This window comes from Fringilla coelebs (genome assembly GCF_963513975.1).
Source record: "Fringilla coelebs genome assembly, chromosome: 5".
NCBI lineage: Eukaryota > Metazoa > Chordata > Aves > Passeriformes > Fringillidae > Fringilla > Fringilla coelebs.
In genome coordinates, this window is record NC_140033.1 from 62,562,616 (window position 1) to 62,583,209 (window position 20,594).

At 46.5% G+C, this 20,594-nt stretch overlaps 1 protein-coding gene across 2 annotated transcripts in view; it reads right to left on the reverse strand.

The window, feature by feature from the left end:
• The window catches only part of HIPK2 (homeodomain interacting protein kinase 2), a 127,680-nt gene that overhangs the window by 77,792 nt on the left and 29,294 nt on the right, over positions 1 to 20,594 (reverse strand). For both annotated transcript variants that reach the window (XM_084206429.1, XM_084206430.1), the window contains exon 2: positions 6,442 to 7,540. In XM_084206429.1, the coding sequence (XP_084062555.1) occupies positions 6,442 to 7,540 (1,099 nt within the window). The remainder of the gene's footprint in view (positions 1 to 6,441; positions 7,541 to 20,594) is intronic.

Sequence of the window (20,594 nt, forward strand, 5' to 3'; positions counted from 1 at the left end):
GCCCCTGCTTCTGCTCCCTGCCTGCACAGCACTGCCTGGGTTGTGGGCAGTGCCCCTGAGGGTGAATGGGGCTGTGTACATCCAGAGGACTGCCTTTCCCTTTGTGGGGATCACTGATGAGTTTAAAAGCTGCAGCAGCCTTGGGAAAATTATATTTACCTTTTTTCCCCCAAGTTTTGTTTGCTCTTTTACACCAGAACCTGCCTGCCTCTGGCTGCTGCTCACATACTCATCTCTGATCCAAAACACCCTTAATGAATCAATCCCTGCCTGCGGACACAGAGGTTCCTTCCTCTCCAGCCACCAAGACAAAACTGAGATGTGCAGGAGTAATTACTGTCAGTGCCCCATCTTTGCTATTCAGGAGCTGTTTCCAGGGAGAGGAGAGGGGACTGAAGGGATTGGCTCGGCACTCAGTTGTGGTATTTGATTTTCCACTTCTCAGACGCAGATGAGGTAAAAGGAAACAGCATGAGGCTTCTCCCTTCCTTGGTCACCAGAGCCTTCTCTTTGCTGGGGAAAGTCTCCCTGTCAGGTTCCTCGCAAACAGACCTTTGTTACAAATCTTCTTGGGCCTGGAGGCACGTAACTGGGCATATTTTATTCCTTTGGTTAATAAATAAACAGAGCCCTCCTGTGACAGGCAGCCTTCCTGACTCCACACAGGACGCAGGGCTCCTTTGGGAGCAGGGCCAGCACCACGAGCTGGAGCTGGGCAGGAAGGTGCTGTGGCAGCACAGGGAAAGGGGCACATCACCAGCTTTGAGAAGATAAAGGAGGAGCTGGCCTGTCTGCTCAGAGCAAAATAAAAAATACTTTGGGAAATAGTAAGAAGGTTTCAGCAGAGGAAACACTAGGGAGAGTCTACTCTGAGGAGATTGTTTAGGCTGAAATACAGGTTTTTCTGTTTTAAATTAGACCCCAGGTAGGGAGTACAGACATGGTGATTCTCCAGTTGGATGCGCCATGAGCACAGTGTTGGCTTGCCATCCCTTCTCAGAGGTGACTTACACATAAAGGAACTTAGCAAAGAACTATCTTTGCTTGAGTTCTGTAAAACCAAAAACCAACTTGGCCTGACCATCCCAAAGGTGGGTCAAAGCCAAAAGCTTTCAGCTAAATGTCTCTTGCTTTCCAAGACTTGGTAGTCTGGGTACAATAAAGCTGACATTCAATTAACTCTGATGTTGGTTTTGGAAAAAAAAATCCTGTTGAATTTTGATTCTGAAAAAAACAACTTCAAATTCCTAGGGTCCTTGGGAAAGAAATTAACAGCTGCTTAAAATAGTGTAGCTTGAAGTCTGCTTTCCTCCACAAAGAAGGAAATGTCTTCTGCAATGTATTGCCAGTTTTGCAAGCCCTCAGTCCTACCAGGGGTGATTGGCACCAAATGAAACTGAGCTTAGACTTCAGCGATGAACTTCGTGGTTTCACTCCAGTCCCCCACAAGAAACTTTCCTCCTCAAACTATCCTGCTCTTTACCTTGGAGAGGCAGAGTCAGTAAAGCAGTGAATGTTGCAGGTAGGAGTGAAACAGACTGGCAGAACAATGTGGCTCCCACAGCTGTAAACACAGTCAAATCTGAGACAGAGATGTTTTTGCAAGTCCAGAATGGCAGAAGATTTTGAAATATAAGCACATTGAAATATAAGTGTTATACAAGGACATAGCAGATGCCAATTCACTGAGCAAACAAAAAAGCATAGCCCATCCCTGTGTCATTACAACAGCCTCATTTAAAGGGCAGTTTTGAGCAGAATGACACATTTGTGAGTCACACAATGGGGAACACGTTGTGACTTTCCTCAGAAATCTACCTTGCTTTGGCTTCCTGTCAGCAGGGCTGAAATACCAATACCTGTCACGGCACAATGTCCATGTGTGGCAAGAGGGACCCAGTTTAACCCCCTGCATCCCTCAGGACCTGCTCTCACCCAGCTAAGCATGCAGAGCCAGTTAAAAGCCACACCTGCACACAGCCTCACTGCACACTCTGTATGGCTGGTTGACAACATGCACGTTGCCTTTATGCATGCATGTTTTCTTGCAGTGTCTGAAAGCAGAATGATAAACACCTCTTCAGAGTGGTACTCAGCTTCATTCTCTGTTATTCAAACATTTCATCAAAGGCCACTTACCTACAAAGCAGACACCTCAACCCAAGCCAGACAAGCCACATACCAAAAGCCTTTTCCAAACAAGGAACCAGACCTGAATTTATTCGCTAATAGTGAAGGGGTGACAGCCGTTATTTTACATCTGCAATATTTTGCAAATTCTGAAACTCTCATAAGGTGATTACACCATAAAGTAGCAAAACACTGTCATCCCCGAGGTGCCAACACAGCAGCTGTTTCAGCTGAACAGCAAAGAAAAGCCAAGAGTGCAAGGTAACGAAGCTGGGAGTGTTCCCATGAGCAGCCCAACTGCTCCGAGCACTCCCACCCTGCCAGCCCATGACAGGGAAGGGCTCCTGTTCCGACAAGGGATGACTTCAACTCTCCCTCTACCACCCCTACCACCCCAGCCTCCCAGAGGGCTGTACCCCCTCTTCCACCTGGGTGCATGAATGGGGGCTCTAACAAAGAGGCCACCTGTTGCAGCCTGAGCCCTGTATTTCTCAGGATATGGGTCCTCCCAGCAAGCTGTTCATAAATAGCTGATCAACCCAGAAGGGATCTCTCTGGTCATTCATTCCTCTGACCCTCTGCAAAAGGGAGATCATAGAAACTACCTCAATGATCTCCCCTTCCATCTGCAGCATGAAAAGGACAAGAACCTAAATAAAATCCCAGGAAGATGCTCTGTAATGCAGAGGCCATCACAGCTTTTTGATTTATTACTCTGTGAACAGGACTTCATTTCTAGCTTAAGCACATCTGGCTAAAACTGCCAAGTGCAGAGCCCTGCTCCTGAACTCTGAGCTGGGCAGAGCAGACCTCTATCATCAGCTTCACTTCCTCACCTTTTCCTTCAGGCACCTCCAGACCACGGCTGCACCACCACAAACCTCCCTGAAGGGTCACTGATCAGGCCCAGGTTGATGCAGCTGATGGTAAGGGACAAGGTGAAGGACTGTGGTGACCAGGGGGACAGGCTGGGACCCCTCTTCTAAGTAAAGGACATTTGGACAGCCACCAGTGACGTCCTACACCCACTGGCTAAGGATGCCACAAGAGAAACACTTTGCACCACAGCAAGTTTTGCACCACAGGCTGAAGATCTGTGGAGAGAAGGAGCTCTTCACAGCACTCCCCCTTTTAGATGACAACTCTGACCACTGGCTGTGGCTGTGATGTCCTCTGTCACATCAGGCAGGGCCCATGGTGTGACCCTGCTGGGGCTCATTCCCTTCTCTGGAGGCCTGCAGCAGGCACTGGAGACACAGCAGCGCTGCCCTCCCAGAGGGGGACTCTTGGCAGTGGGGCAGTTCCTGCAAAGCCCACCTTAGGCTGTCATGTTCTGCCCCCCATAGGCTCCCTACAGCCAGGAGCAAGGGAGAAAGATCTCCTGAGTAGTACTTGTGGCAGCAGATCTAGCTTGGAGGAGGCTGTATCCTCTTAGGAGGGTTGGGAGCTAAATTCTGCTGGACTAAAGACATTTTGATCCCATTTTTGATATTTTTCATCCCTCTCTGTCACTTCAATACCATTATCATCCTTCCAGAGTGCCTTTGCTTAGAAACATCCCTGGTGGGACAGAAAGAGTTCTGGGTTTGGGGCACCCAGCCCCTGAGGGGTCCTGGGCAGTGCCAGCAGCACAACAGCAATCTGCCCACCATTCTCCCCACAAGAAACTGGGCCAGGGATCCTGTTCATCTTCAGAGCACGTTACAGCAGCAATGGCAAACCACCCATGGAAAGTCTGCAACCAGCCATGGGGCTCTCTGGTTTATGCTGGGTTATACAGATTCAGGTCAATTTTGTCTTCCACGTTTGGGAGAAGAAAATGGGGCTATCATTTACAGGAAGAGGAAATGCCTTGCATTGCTCTGAGAAGGAGCAGGATCTCACACACCTTTCAATCCTTCAAAGGATTTGGCCATCACATGCTCAAAAGCAGCGACAGGAAAAAGAAAAAGCAAGCTGTTAATAAAATATGGAGACAGCTTAGGAATTTGCTTGTGAAAGTCCACGATAAAAAACCTCCAGCTGAGATCCAGCCTCTACTTTATAGTCCCCTATACTCTGCTTCATCTTTCCTTAAATGCATGGGGCACAGGACTTCTGTCACTCCTTTAGCATGACTGCTTAGAGACTGAGAGGTTTCACTAGTCTGAGGAAGCTTTTCCTTCACATCCAACTTAAATGTGACATTTCTTGAAGTCATCCCCTTGTCTTTTATACTCTAGCAAGCAGAACAAGTGTAAATTAAATGGAAGACACATGAAATCTTTATAAAGCCCAGTGTTTCCCCTAGCATGAAAGTTCTTTCATTTTAGAGTGGAAGGGGTCTTTACTCTGTGCTGTATTTTCCCCATCAGAAAATGAAAAAGAACATAAATTTTCCTCATGACTTGAATTTAGCTTAATCAGCAGCCCCCTGCTGATGTAATTCAACCCAATGAGATTTTTCTTTTTTTTTTTTTCCCCTGGTGAGCTGCTGCCCCTCTTCCCCTCCTCCCACCAATTCAGGCATGGAAAACAAGGGAGGAATTAGACAGACAGAACTTACTATCTATCAAGCTTCAACTTCAGACTGGGCAGGAATAACATTTAAAATATAAAAAGCAAATTTTATGAAGCTTTTTCCTCCCCAGAGACTGCCACAAAAATATTCCTTGTTTGTCACTGAGAATGAACCATTTTCCTCTTTCATTTCTGCTTGCTGTCACATATTTCATTTTGGCTGCCCCTTCTGTCTTCCAGCTAGGGACATAGGCTGCTAACACAGAATCACAGGTAACTCAACAACAAAATGCCTGTATTATCTTTTTTTTTTTTTTATCCTAGTCTGTCAGGTAATTGCAACTCTAAAAGCTTTTGCATATTTACCACAGAAACATGTCTCTGCTGGAGGATGGGACTGTCATCAGGTAGAATATCTCATTTAATAAGTCTCTTCTAAGGTATAAACTAGGGCTGGGGATTTTTTTTCCCGGCCTCCTTCAGAGCTAAGGACAAGCAGATAAAGATCAGCTGCTGCAGTGCTACACTGTCAAAGTTCCTGTTCCTGTGAAAATTAACCCTCTCCAAACTCAGAGTTCAGGTAGGCTTTGCCACTGTGAAATTAATGAAGTGGGAAAAGGGTCTGTTATCAACTCATGTTGGTTTTTCAACCCCAGTTCTCACCATGAATGAGACAGATTTCTTCTCTATTTACAAACAGATCAACTACCCTGCTTTTTTGTAACCCATCTGATGAGCCCTGGATGCTGCCAGGACTTATTCTCATTAAATCCACCATGAAGGAGGATCTGATTTTCTCTCTTTGCCCCTGTTTCACAGAAATGTAACAACAAAAATGTGGTCTGAACATTTCTAAATTCAGCTGTTATCTAAAGGCAAATTCCCTTCACCCCTTTCTCTATTTCCCCCCCCTCCTGAAGCAGCAGTAGAACTGCTTTTCTCAGTCCCTACGATGCTGAATCAAGCTGACTGCTATCAAAGAGAGAGTCTGAGAACATCTGCAAGAGAGACTTTGTGCCTTGGAGTCAAGACAGAGGGCGAGGATGCCCTGCCAGGGGCTGTGAAAAGAGGCTGCTCTGATGAAACTGTCCAACAGGCTGAAGAGGAATATATCTGGCTCACACATTTCACTTCAGGCACACGTGTGCTGAGGTCACAGCTCCATGCTAGCACGTAACAAAGCACTGTGAGTGGGAATCAACAGACAACAACAGGTCCTCACTCCAAGATCAAATCACTGACAATACTTGCCTGGAGGAGGGCTAAGACCCAGCTAGAAGACTCCCATTGACTCAGAGCCTGTGTGAAAACTAATCCTTGACAAACCATCTTCTGCATCCATGCACTCTTCCTGTGGGCCAGCCTTACACTTGTTAAATCCCTGGTTTCATGTATGAGTACTGACTGGAAGACACTTTTGAAACACATTTGAGACTGCTTGATTGACTCTTTAAGTTAAAGTAATTCTGAAACCAAGAACCTACATCCATTGACTCGGAATGGAAATGTGGACATGTCCTCTCCTGAAAACAGTTCCAGAGAGAACAAACTGATAGAAGTGAAAGATTTTCTAAACTGTAACTGGCAAACTCTATTTTTGCAACTCTTTATTTACAAACTTACAATGGTTTTCAATGCAAGTAAACTCCAAGAGGTTAGGACATCAGTTTTTCTAATCATCAACAAGCTATTCTAAGAGCCATCTCTGTTTAGAATTAAGGGATGAATCTCACTCATTTAAATGAATGTAAGAAAAAACTCCCATAGGTAAAATATTACTTCTAGTAGTGTCACATGAGCCCAGTCTCTTACCTGTAGTATCTGGATTGAAGGTAAGTAGAACACACAGCCTTAGACACATGGCTAGCTGAACCAAAGTCTATGACCTTGACCCTATATGGCTGTCGGGATGGGTCTACCAGCATGATGTTCTCTGGTTTGAGATCAGCATGAATCAGTCCCAGGCTTTTCAGCTTCATTAGGGCAGTTGCTACCTGCTGGAGAATTGGTCTAATGTACTTAAGGGGCAAGGGACTGAATTTATTTTGTTTTAAGAAATCATAGAGGTTCTGCTCCAACATTTCAAATACCAAGCATGTGTGATTCTTGTGCTGGAAGCATTCATAAGCACGGACAAAGTTGTAGTCATCCGCGCTTTCCGTGCTCAGCCGAGCCAGGATGCTCACTTCAATCTGGCCTTGCCGGGCATAAGAAGGGTGGTTTTTTAGGATCTTGATAGCCACAATCTCATTAGTGCCACGTTTCCAGCATTTGACTACTTGTCCGAAGGTTCCACGGCCAAGAAACTCTAACACTTCGTACGTGTTGGTCATGGAACAGAGCACCTCATGTTGCACCAGCTGGTAATCCCCTTCACTGTTGGAGCCACTGTTTTTGGAGGTGGCCGTGGAGGTGGTGGCGGTGGCTACAGTGGCCCCACTGGCATTGTTCTGAATCATTGGTGGATGCTCCTCGATAATCTGCACGCTGCTTGTGTTCTCAATCTCCTCACTCTTGCGCTTTAGTCCACATTTTTGGTAGGTGTCCAGAAGGCTCACAGTGCTGCGACGCATCAGGTTGTGCGGCCCGCCCAGCGTTTGCCCAGACACTGCAACCACACCAGAAGTGCTGTTGGCAGATGTAACCACGATGTGCCCCGTGCTGGCTGGGAAGATGATGGTCTGCTCGTAAGGGATGCTGGGGTTGGGGATCTGCAGGGAGGCGTTGACGGCTGCTGCGGCGGCTGCTTGGGAGGACTGCACGTTCTTGCCCTGGTTGTAGACTTTGCTGTGTGTGCCGTACCCAGTCATATCCCAGTTCGAACTCGGCTCCACTTTCAGTTTCTTCACGCTACAGAAGGCACTTGACTGAAGGGTATGAGGAGAGAAAACTTGCACATGCGAGGCCATACCTGCAATACAACATCAGAGTGAAACCACTGTGTCAAGATGCCTTCCCCAGCTTTTTTCATTTGCCCAGTGGCAGGAAAGGGAAATGGGACACAGGCTTCAGATACATTACATGCACACACACAAAAAGCAACTTCTTCCAGAAATATGTATTTGACACAAGTAAAATATTATGCTCTAAAATAAATCCTTACCCCAGATTGAACTATACTAACATTAAAGATTTCTGCTCTCTTGCTCTCCCCTTTTTCATTTTTAATAACAGGAATGTGCATGTTATTTTTACCTCCTCTGCCTAAAGAGACTCCTATTCCCATTGTCTCCAGAAATATAACTAGCTCTCTGGAAGAACTCATGTCAAATATTGCAAAGTATTCTGACTACAGAAGCCAAATCTCAAATCCTCAGGCTCATCCAATCTTAAGCAGTTTGGTGGATCTGACTCAAGCCCTCTACTTGTGCCCATAAAACCACTGTGTAGCTTCTGGCCTGCACAGAGGGAAGATGGGACCAGCAGATGATACACTGTGAGCAAATGGAGGTGCACAGATAAAGTTGAGGGGCCAGAACAGAAGAAGATGATGTTTCAGATTCCTTGCCAACTCTGTGAGTGGGAATTGTGCACAATGCTAGTCTGTGCTCAGGGACACTGGAGATGGGAGTTACACAACATGAGCTTCACTGTGTGCTGTCAGTGCTCCCAGATTTATAAAATTTTGTTCATCTATTCTTATTCACAGTGACAATACCATCACTGGGAAGCAGATCCCCTGGAAATGAACAGCATTGTTTATGAAGCAACATACACATTAGCATGTGGCAGAATTAGCTCCTAATATAGCTTTATTTTTACAGGAAGGACAAAAACCTATTTTAATGCAAACTTATTTGGTTTCAGAATAGTTAATGATCTTCTAAATCTTTAAAAAAAACCCCAGACCACCAAAAGACAACTCCACAACCTCATAACCAAAGTGAAAATAATGCATCACTGAGATAGATTTACTGAAGGATTCTGAGTAATATTCCACTGAAACAGAAAATGTGCCTATTCAGAGAAGAAAAGATGTGGTGCACGGGGAAGGGGACAGCTAAGTCCTGACTTGCTGCTTTCCCTCCCCAGGGTAGGGATAGTACTGCTGGGGCAAACATTTTGTGAAGAACACAAATCCATGGGGACCTCTGGGGAAGGAATCAGCACCCGGCAGGAGTTAGAGCAGAAAGGCACAGCCTCCTTCACCCTTCTATCTGTCATCAGTGTTTCTTTTTAATAAACCAGAATGACTAGGGAGGAAAAAGACAATATGCTGAGCTGGCACCATTGTTGAATTATTAAGCACAAACATAACCTTGACTTGGTTTCAACTTAGAAAAGTTAAAAGCTGAATGAATGCTTCAGTAACAAAGCCACAACAAACTCTGCAGTGCACATGGACGACTTCTTCATGTGGAGGCATGGCAGTATCTGACTTGGCCTCCTCATACCTCACCAGTCCATGTTCCTCTTCAGAAGATTTTCTGGAGCTCATGTGTACACAGACACACTCACACACATGCATAAACTTAGTCATATAGAAAAATGTGAATGTCACTCCTCACTCACAAAGCTCAGTAGTCAAGTTAACAGATCTAAACACACCCAACTCTCTTTTTCCACTTAATTCCCAGCAGCCCAAAGGCCAGGAGTGGCTCAGGAGAGGGGTGCTGCGGTGAGCCATAACCTACCACGAGTAACTACCCAGAAGTAACAGGCCAAGCAATCTCTCCACTTTGCTTCAGCACCCCTGCCTTCACCCCTTCTGCAGTGATGAATTTCTGAGGACAGAGCAGATGCAGAAGAAAACCCCTTTGGGACACATGGGGAAACCCTCCCCTGGGCTTGAATGCAGCACACAAAACCCCACTGATCCCAGTCCAGCAACAAAGCCCTGCAAACTATAGCGTTCTGTCCTCTGTAGACATGACCCCTGTCTCTAAGTGGATTTAGGATTGTTTACTGTTGTTCCTTTTACCCCCTGCTCCCCCAACCTCCTGGGCAGCAATTTCCAAGGCCCCTGCACCTGGATGCTCAGATGCCCTCCAGCTTCTTGCCCTGCTGGAGAAGTACCTTCTCTGCTCTCTCCTTTCCACAGGGCAATGATGCTGTCACGAATGCCGTGGCATGTGGTGGGTGGTGAGCTCAGAGAACCACAGCAGTGCTACTCAACTTGTCCTCCTGGACACAAAGATCGTCTCTCAGCGAGCCAAAACTGTGTTTGTTTTTCCACTGATTAAGAAGAATCACGGTGTTCCTTCTAGTACAGTACTGACCTGCCTGGAGAGAGGGGGTGGTTTGATGTATGCTTTCCCCCTGGACGCAAATAATATGGCAGATGTAATTGGTAACATATTGTGGACCTAGCAGAGGTGTAATTTATAGTTTTATGGCTTTCATTCCACGGTGTGCTTGAGCAATCTCTCTTCGTAGAAAATGAAAAGGGAAAAAATGACTGACGCAGAACAGGGAGAGACGTTCTTCTCGCACTCTCCTCTAAAGATAACACCAAAAGACTGAGGCATAGCAAATTAAAGTCAAGGATGTGAAGCACAGCAGCTGCAACTTTCTCAGTGCCACTGTAAAAATCAGGATAATCGCCACCATTAAGGGACAGGCTTTCAACTGGTGCAAACTGGCAGGGCTCCACTTGATATCAGCTGACGCTAAAAACAAGGTCAGCAGTCACTCAACATTGTCAATGTCAGATGGCTGCCTGTGCCCTTTGGTGAAACGAGTTGTTGTTAGGGACTGGTTTCCACATCAACAACCAGCCCCTTGCTGTCCCTGAAACACTGCTGGCAGCCTCAGCAGAGGACAGGAACAGGGGATAAACACTGACTCACCCCAAAAATGGAGGGGATGAAAGAAGCAGTGCTTCTGTGGATAAAGCGAGGAGTTTGGACTCCTCTGCTGCCAGTGCTGCCCTCCTCAGAGGTTACATCTCATCCTAGCAGAAGGCTTTTTCTTTTTCTCTCAAAAAAGAACTATGAAATCTTCTTCCTTACATCCAAAATTATCTTCTCGTGTTTGAGGTTTTAAGGGCATGCATTGCAAGGAAAATAACTCAGGGAGTTCTTCAGCATAGTCCAATACCAAGAAATTACAGGCTGACTGACAGCTTGGTGATGGGAAAAGGCGGCTTCTGCAGAAAAGTAATTTTTATTGCAAATTTTCCTGTGCAGTTAATGTGAGAAAAACACAATCCTAAATTTCCTGAGGACACAATAAAACCGTGCTTGTGGCATGTTGTTTCTTTTAAAAAGGAATTTTGCTCCATGGCAATAGCAGGAATAGTAATAAATGTGAATAAAAGTTGGATGGTTTTGTTACAGGAATCAAATTCCTCATTACAGCCTGTAATATGATTTACACCTTCAGCCTTTTGATTACACAGGCTGACAACAGCTTGCCTCCATGAGGAAACAAGGCAGCAGTAATGGGGTGAATCACGCCAGCCAAGCCCAGTGTCTCAGAGACAGTGGGAATGCCCCCAGGGATTATTCTTGCTCCTGGGGTCCTGGAAAGACAGAGGGGTAAGCTGCAGAGGGATAGAAAATGGGATGTTTCACTTGGGAAAAGTTCTCTTAACCCACCATTCACAGGTCTGACAAGAAACCTCCTGTGCAAGGCTGGGCCTCTCATATAATTTCTCTTCTCTTCTCTGCAGGAAGATCCTAGCAGTCACCTTGCTGCATTTTGTATGGAATGCCCAAGGCTGGCACCTGGCTCCTCATCTTTTTGCACTCTGCCAGGAGTGGAGGGAGTGAGGATACTTGGCACGAGCAGCTTCACCCACTGAGCATTCCTGCCCACCTGAAGCCCAGCTCAACAGCCCCACCTACACCACCAAAAGCTTTGGCTGGACTAAGCCAAGGGACAGTTCCAACTGAGCTAGTCCCTGCCCTGGCATGGGTGCAAGGCAGGCCTCTATTAGCCAGCCAGGATGAAGCCAGGATGCCACAACAGCTAAATACATGTCCTGAAGAGTGTAAGTCTAAGTTTTATATCACCCCTGAGCATGGCAAATCTCTGGGCTGGGAGCAGAATCAGGGTCGGGCACCATGCATTAAATAAAATTGATAGTTCCTTTCTTTAATAATGAGTTTAGTGTAGTCATTTAAAGCTCTCACAAAACTGATAGTAACTGGATTTAATGGGGCCTTCCCTGTCCTTGATATGACTCACATAACTCCTCATAGCATCTACATGTGCTGAAGTAGGTAGGGTGCAGCCAGGGGACAGTGTTAAAACAGCTGGAATGACTTTTATTTAAAGACTTGAGGTTTTTTGTTCCTGAGAACTCCTCCCACGTCAGCTTTCACTTAATAATAATTTAGCAGGTGCTATTTACAATTCAGATGTCCCTCTGCTGCATGCACACACAAATCACGCAGCCACCCCACTCATACTTCTAACAGGTTTCAGGAAAGCAAATGAGGTAAAGCTCCTATCCACCCACGTCACCCCAAAGGGCAAAAAATACACACTGGGGACTAAAGAAGGAACAGTTTGAAAGTCTCTGATGTTTTCTTCTGGTTTACTCCCAGCACTTGCTGCTGATTTTTAAGTGTGGCCTTGGAGGTGGCAAGAGACCAAGCTGGTGCCCTGTACTGAGAAGGAAGTCAGACCTTCTGCAGTACCTGCAGAGCTGCCAGTGCTCTGTAACCAGAGGCTGCTTCCTGCCTGCTGCCAGAACGACAGTGCCTGCTTGAAAAATACTGTAGAGAGCACACGGCGTGTGTTCAGCATATAAATGATGCTCGCAAGACAATACTGAAATAAGTATCTTCCACTTCTCCCCAGAGAGGCACAAGCCTGCAAACCCATACACACACCCAGGCTGAGTGAAAAGGGGATCTGCCAGGTATGGCTAATGCATTGCACCTTCAAAGCAGCCGTGTCTCGAGCACAGCACCCTTCTTCACAGTGGCCTCTGCGTGGCTCCTTTTGATGCATTGTCCCCAACACCACTGAACTCTCAGAGCCTCCTGAAAATTTATGTCCCTGGAGGCTATACAACTGCTTTCCCCTGTGCTGCTGAATGTTTGGAGACAACCTCAAAGCACAGCTCAGACCTCAACAGCCTCAGCTCCTTCCTGTTCCTGGTGAGCCTAAGATGTCAAGGGGGCCTTCATTCCAGGTGAAAATTTCCCTGCCTTCCTGTTCTGCTTTTCCTGTCCTGCTAGTAAAACTGTCTCAGCCTAATTAGTAGTTTTCTAAATGTAGTGCACAGCAGTTCTCAAAGATGTAAGATGTGACACAGCATGTCCCCTGCACTGCTCCAGACCTGGATTCACAAGGCTCCAACCTGCCATGTTTGATTCATGTCTTACGGCCAAATGAAAAAGCAAGACTTTCCAATGTACAGAGTAGCCATAAACAAAGCCAAGCATCCATCTCCTTCCTGCTCATCCCCACCCAACAAGTACATCCCTCTAGTGCCATGGCCAGGGCACCTTCATCATCATCACCTTCAAACCCCTCATCTCCCTGACATCCCAACCGCCCTCCTACATATTTCTCTCCTGCATTTATAGCATCAACAACCCTCCCTCCTGCTTCATTCTGCACATCATGACTTTTCTTTCTGGATGTGATGAAAATTATCAACTAGGACTTACTTAGTACTCTTGAGCATGGAGCTGGTGTAGGCAGTTACTCCCTATCGTGGCCTGATCAGGTTTTTTTGGCATGTGGCTCAGGATACTGCTGTTTTTCCTCACAAACCATCTTTATTCCCTTCCTCATTCTGCCTTTAACTTCTTAAATCCAGAGCAAATTGTCTGCTGGCTACTGAAAGCTTTCTTAGCTGTAATTTAGAAACATTACAATTCTTACTCATCCTTTTGGGGTGGGCTCAGGGGCAGATGAGCCTGAATAACAAGCTGTGGGCTCCTCTGACATATCCCTGGTTTTAGGCACATGAAGCAAAATCTCAGGGACAAATACATATATTTACATTTGAATACTTTATTACACCTCAGTGCAAGATTCTTTCAGGGTCACCTCCATCTCCCACTGGAATGAACTGCAGTAATGACAAGAGATATTACAGATTTCCTCAGTTAATCACATGACTAGTTTATGTTTCACACTATAGTTAATTAACTATGCAACACCTGAGAACACAGGTTAAAATATACCTCACCAGAGGCTGCCCCATCACTCCCCTGTAGATGCTGCAGTGACTGGACCTGACACCAATTTCTAGGTCCTGGTGTGAGAAGATCCAGCAGTCCAGTCCATGCTCTCCTGAGCTGAAAGATAACCCCTAGATACTTTCTTATGGGAAAACTTGGCACAGTTGGAATAGTGCAAAACTTCTCTTCAGGATACCTCAGTGTTACTGTGTGGAAAGCAAATGAAGACAGCAAGTGAATGCAATTTAATAGTCTACAGCCTTGACAAAACAGAGCCAGACCCCAGTAAGCAAACACCCTTTACCATGTCTGTCAAAGCTGACAGAAAGACTGTCATCACTAAATGATGTCATGAAATGAGACTGCAAACGCCCTACCAAGACGTCAAAGTGCTCTCCAGACATAAAGTGAGAAACCTGGGAGTCTGCAGTGCCCATGTTGGGTCTCTGGGGCTTGAGAAGGCAGATCATAGCCCTGCCAGAGGTACCTTGCTGAGCAACAGTCCTCCAAGCCAGGGAGGACTTCTGAGTCCCAAGAACAAAATGAGGTGGTGAACAATAAAGATGGAGGCAGGGGCAGCACCTGAAAGCCTCCAAGGTCTGCATGAGCATGTGAAGGAACTTCTGCACAAAGACATTTTAGGAAAGTGGGTGTCAGTAAAGTCAGGAAGAAGTTTTACAACCAAATGATAAGTACTCCCAAGAGCCTCAGAGGAGAAGAAAGTCTGCTTGGGAGTCAGAGATGGGATGAGAAAGAAAGAAAAAGATGAGATCAGACAGGTGGGATTGACAGAAGCCCTGCTTTGAAGCTTTATCTTTGGAGGACACTGAAGGATGTCTAACAAATGCTTTGCTGAAGAAATCCCTCATTCAGATTTCTTGGAGAGAGGCCCAGCAGAGCTGAGGCAAGTGTGGAATGCTTGGCTGGGGCTGTGCTGCAGGCTGCTGGGGAACCCACAAGCAGCACCACATCTGTTTAAAGAGCTGAAGACTGCAGCAACACCCACAGCACCACTTAAAATGAGGCATGACATGATGAGGCTCCTATAATGCCATGCTTGAATGAGCTCCTGAAGAACTGGGTACAGCCAGAGGAGATGGGGAAAGCAAGCTACCAGGGAACATTTTCTCATCCTGAAATCAAAATGGAGCCAGAAGAGTCCAAAAGCAGTTACTCACATCAATGGGCCAGGTAGGACTGTTTGGCAACATCATATGTGTTCAGGGCACCTTCCTCCTTCCCATCTGTCCTCCACTATCACAAAGTGGAACAAACAGTCACCACGGCATTTCTACAGCACCCAAAGCTCCCTCTGTAGAACTACACAAGACAATCTCTGCAGTAAATGTGAAACTGGCCATAGTTTGCCTTGTAGTCTAGCCTAATGTCTGGATCCCTATATTTAACCTCCAAACAGGTCTGTAAGGCAGGAGCCTCTAGATTCCAACAAGCCCCATCTCTGATTGCTACCTGCTAACAGAGTTACATCCCAAAAGCAGAACTGAAAGAAGGATGACCTTGGCATGGCTCTGCTTTCCAGGCTCAAGTCCCTGCTGCTCATCTTCCAAACAGGGGTTGACCACAGTACCCTGTCCTACAGGGGAGAGAGAGGACTTTCTCAACTTTCCTGACTCCAGACTTCTCTGGCCACCCTACCTGGCCCTCCATTATCTCACCTCCTGGGAAAGGGTAACAAGGCCTCTCAAAAAGGAACCCAAATTACTCGGTTTTCCTTTGCTGCTCTGGTTGTGCCCCCCCGACCCACACAGCACTGGCACATTTGTGGCTTCCCACAACTGCCTAGTGGAAAGGATATTTTGGCTTCTTCCATGATGGCTGTCTCCCCACCTGGATGACTTTCCACCTGTAAATATTAACTTTGTAATGTCAATGACTCCAACTGGCCTGCAAGTGTGGTGAAACCACAGCGAATGCCTGGCACCTCACATACCTTACTTGTTAGAAACAACACTACTTGTGAAGGCAAGGCATGGGCAAGGCTCACTGGAGTGTCTGGCTGAGCCTCTCACTCCCACTGGATTTTTTCCTGACTGTTTTATTTGCAAAGAGGCCACTGCATGACATTCAGCCCCTGCTTTATTTATGAATTCTGAAACTCAGATCAAGCTCTAGCGGGTCTGAAAACATCAGTTTGCCTATTCACAAGGTCCCTTCCTTCATTTGATTTCCATCAGGATACAGACCTGTTGGAGAAAAAACAAGCCCCCTGGTGAGGTCTGGATGGAATACACAGGATCTGGCCTGCAAAGAAAGATGAAGATGCAAGGAGAAAGGTGGGGAAGCTGGGCACAGGGCTCTGCCAAAATAGAAAATTGAGACAGACTGATTTGTTGACCTTCTGACAGCCACATACCACCTTCAAGTAAGAATGTCTAAACACAGGACCTACAGCACTCTCAAACATTGAGGGTGTGGGGTGTTTCAGGAAATGAAGAGAAAGGATAGTGCAGGGTCAATCACCTGACCTCCAGTTAAAGAAGTTGTAACAATTTTGTAAATAACCTGCCTTCCCATCATCACACCTGACCTGCACAGACAAAAGCCTTCAGATCCTCAAGGAAACCTTGAGCATTTTCCACCATCTTCCAGACTTTAGGGCCAAGAAAACACCCCCAAAGTTACGGCCAAACAAGTCAGAAACCTTTTCTTGCTGTCACCTGTGGCTTTTGGTTTGCATTCCAAAGTAGGACTATAAACCCAGAAATGCATGATGTGAAACGGGCTGTGAGCTGGAACCAGAACAGGCGCAGCAGGACTGAGCCAGCTGGCCCAAAGCAAAAATCACCATGGAGACACAGGGTGCAGGATTGGGATGTGGACTCATTTCTCCCCAAAACAACTGTCTCTCTTGATCCATTCACCTTTGAGACTGGAGAGAGGCTCTCATGTGAGACACAGTGATAGGGAGCTGCTGCAGCCTCCATGAGAACACCGTGCGTTGAAAGGTTTATCTGTGGGAACCAATGATTGTGTTTGCTGTATTTGGGGTGGTACTGACCTCTGTCATACAAAACACACGGTCACATCAGGCACACATTGACATGTAAACACTTGCACAGCCAGATGACCCATGAAGGCAATGAGTCTCATAATCCCCAAAAGAAATGAGGGGTGCTATCCCAAGCAATCAGAAGTGCCTCTGGAGACCTGCCTGCCCCACTGCTGGCTGGCTTGCTGGGGCTGGTGCATGCCTGGTCTCCCGCTGTCTTCACATCAACTTCATTTTTAAGCAAGGTCTGATAGGACAGAGGCCAGACCAGCATGCAGAGCAGCGGCCTGTTTGGCCAAGGAAGGACAGCCTAGGTGATGTACAAAGCTCTTGCTTACACAGAAAAAAACCCTGATTTTGGGGGATAAACTACACGAAGGATTTCAGAGCCTTGAAGAGTAAACACCCAGGAGCTCAGGAAAGGCTATCTACTTGAAAAAGGAGGATACAAGGCCCTTGTGTGTGATGAAGAAACTCAGGGACAACACTAACAGCCTACTCCCCCTCAAAGCTCTAGAAGAAAAGGAATCAGTCCAAGGGAAGTCATTAAGAGAAACAAAACAATAAAAATCTCCATCTGTATCAGCAGAACTCCCTGGCTACCATCAGTCTCTCCCCCAGGTTTCTCCTTTGTGCAGGATATGATTATTTATTGACATATTTATTTACTCAGATCTGCAGTGCTTAACACCATGGCAGCTGGGTTTCTTGCACTGTCAAAATTAGAGCATGACAGAAGAGGAGTGAAGCTAAACGTGGAGATCCACTATGACACAGGCCAAATGCCTTCTGCAGTGGGGACCCCACAGCCAGCCTGGACAACAAACACTCCCTTGGTGTAACTTTGCTCCAAATCACTCAGTGCTTTCAAGGCCCTGCACAGCTCCCTGCAGAGACCCAAGCACCAGAGCACACCTCAGATCCTGTTCAAGTGCTGACCATGAGCACCTGCTGTGTGGCACTCCTGCTGAAACCAAACCTGCAGAACCAAAAATCCACAGCAGAAAGGAGAGATGGCTGCAGATGCCAAACCAGCTGAAGGGGCTGTCAAGCCTTCTCCTCATTCCTGATGCTACATTTAAGAACTGACGTGTCACTTTGCGCCTCCAGCAGCACGCAGCCACTTGCCCAACCTCTTCAGAAGCATCTTTTTGGCACTGCTACAACTGTTTTGCAGCCATGTGCTTTCAACTCAGAACATTCAATTCTTTCTTTTTCCTACGCAATGAAATGAAAGGATTCAGCCCAGATGCAGTGGGACAATGAGTTCAGAATCACCAATGTGTTGGTGATGTTGCAGCCAAGCTGTCCACAGTCACACCTGTGGGTTTTGACTAATGATGGAAGGGAAGTCTGGCCAAACTGAGTCATGGGGGAAAGAAGAGTTTCTGGGAAAATAAGTTCTGTATGATTTTCTCACTAAGAGCAAATATACCACTGTTTCCACAGGTTCCAGAAAAAAAACAACAGATTGGTAACAACTTGTGGTAAAATCACAAGAGCTTTCAGGAGGTCCAGGAGAACACTGGGCATCTTAGCTTTGCCATAGTCATAGGAATGACTAGGGGGTAAAATGACCTGGAGTGGGCCTATGGGTTTTGCTAGAAAAACTGTGACACTCCCAGCAAATGAGAGGGGGAAACTGCCATTAAAAAAAAAAACAGAACAAAAGAAAACAGCCAGGGGAATTTAGTACTAAAAAGTCCTGTGAACTTTCATCAGACCTTATGTACTCAAAACTCACTAAAAGCTTTCCAAATCCATATGGATGAGAAGTAAGAAGAGACTGAAAACTAGATTCAGCAGAAGCACAATAACTGTGGAAAGAGTTTCAGTGGGAAGCAGCAAGTTTACACCCGGTATAAATGCCCAATTAATTCAATGTTTGCAGTACTCCTTTGTGGACAGAGTCCTTGGTTTTGGTCATTTTTCATATCTGAAAATAACCTCACTTCCCTCTTTAGTCCTTCCTGGGCTCATGGGAGACTGAAATGAGTCACCAGAGGATCAGCTGAGTCATCCTGCCAAATCTTGGAAAGCAATACAAAATGTGTGGTCATCACATCCTCAACTAAAATGTGGATGACGGCAGCACCCCTAGCAACCCACCATGCATTCAGCAGAAAGGGCTGGAGACCAGCGACACCATGAGCTGTTACTGTGAGCCAGGCAGAAGAATGCCTAAAATGAAACTAGGACAATGCAAACAAGAGCTGACAAACATGGCCAGAATGCAGCCCAGTGGAAAAGGACCGGCTTGGCTGGCAGCTGAACACGAGCCAGCAGTGGCTCCAGGTGGCCAAGAAGGCCAGGGGCATCCAGATCAGAAACAGTGCACCAGCAGGACCAGGGCAGTTACTGTCCCTCAGTGCTTGGCACTGGTGAGGGTACACCTCAAATCCTGTGCTCAGTTCTGGGACCCTCACTAGAAGAAAGACAGTGAGGTGCAGCATGTCCAGAGAAGGACAACGGAGCTGGTGAAAGGTCTGGAGAGTAAGTCCTATGAAGACCAGCTGAGGGAGCTGGGGTTGTTAAGTCTGGAGAAGAGGAGGCTCAGGGTTAACCTCATTACTCACTACAACTATCTGAAAGGAAATTGTAGCACATTAGGAGGGGGTCAGTCTCTTCTCCCAGTCAACCAGCAACAGGACAAGAGAAAATGGCCTCAAGTTGTGCCAGGGCAGGTTCAGGCTGGACATCAGGAAGAATGTTTTCCCTGAAAGGGTAGTTAAGCATTAGAATGGGCTGCCCAGGCAAGTGGTGGAGTAACAATCCCTGGAGCATTCAAGAAACTACTGGAATGGCACTCAGTGCTATGGTTTAGTTGGCATGGCGGTATCCAGTCACAGGCTGGATTCAAGGATCTTAGAAGTCTTTTCCAGCTTTAATGATTCTACGGCTGCTGGTCCTGCACCTGACACAAAGCACTTCTCCATCCAGTTTCCCCATTCCAGAGGCATTAGGAAAAAGGGATGGCCATCTCCATCTTCCAGATCACGAGATATTGCTAGCCCATTTTCCAACTTCTATGAACCAAAGTTCCAATTCATTCAATTCCTCTAGCGTATCATCAAATCTTAACAAGACCTATTTCGATATGCAATCTCCCTGACAACCAAATAACTGTGACCTTTTAAGAACACAGGTCCATATTTCATTTTTATGTCTATTATCTGCAGAACAAAAAGGAGTGGGGCAGCTGCTTTTGGGCAGAGAAAATGTATTTACCAAGCAGGTTTTTTATGGTGATTACAAAAGTTCAACAATCAAATCCAGGACAGTTGTCCTCTTTGGGCTGTCAGGGAAAAACAGCCCCAGTTTGCAGGGGCTAGGTTGCACTGCACAGCCGCTCAGGGAACCCTGTTCCTGCAGAGCTTGCTGTCGCCCCGCAGAGCTTGTGCCACGAGCCACAGCAGAGCCAAGCATGGAGGACCCTGAAGCACCAGGGGGTTACAGGAACAGCACATGTGGCACATCAGTAGTACAGGTCCCTCTGCAGCTCACCCAGAAAATCCACTGGTTGGAGGCTCCCATGACACTCCTTTCACCTGGCCAAGCACCAGCCAATGGTGCTCAGGGACTACATGTGAAATGGCACCAAACAGGTTTTCATGAAACTGCTCAAAATTTCCCAAGTAATGATGTCACTCCTGTTTTGTCTTGATTCTTCTCGCCAGCTCATCCCTGGGTTTCAGCAAGGCCATGATGTATTCAACTTGCTCTGCCTCTTCTCCCAGCCTTCTGTACCTTCACTCCTCTTTCTTTTGCCAAAAGTATAAAAAAACCACTTTTAAAAAAAGGAAAAAGAAGAGCTGAAAGGTTCAGGTGGGCATCAGTGGATGATGAACTCCACAAGACAGAGTAACACT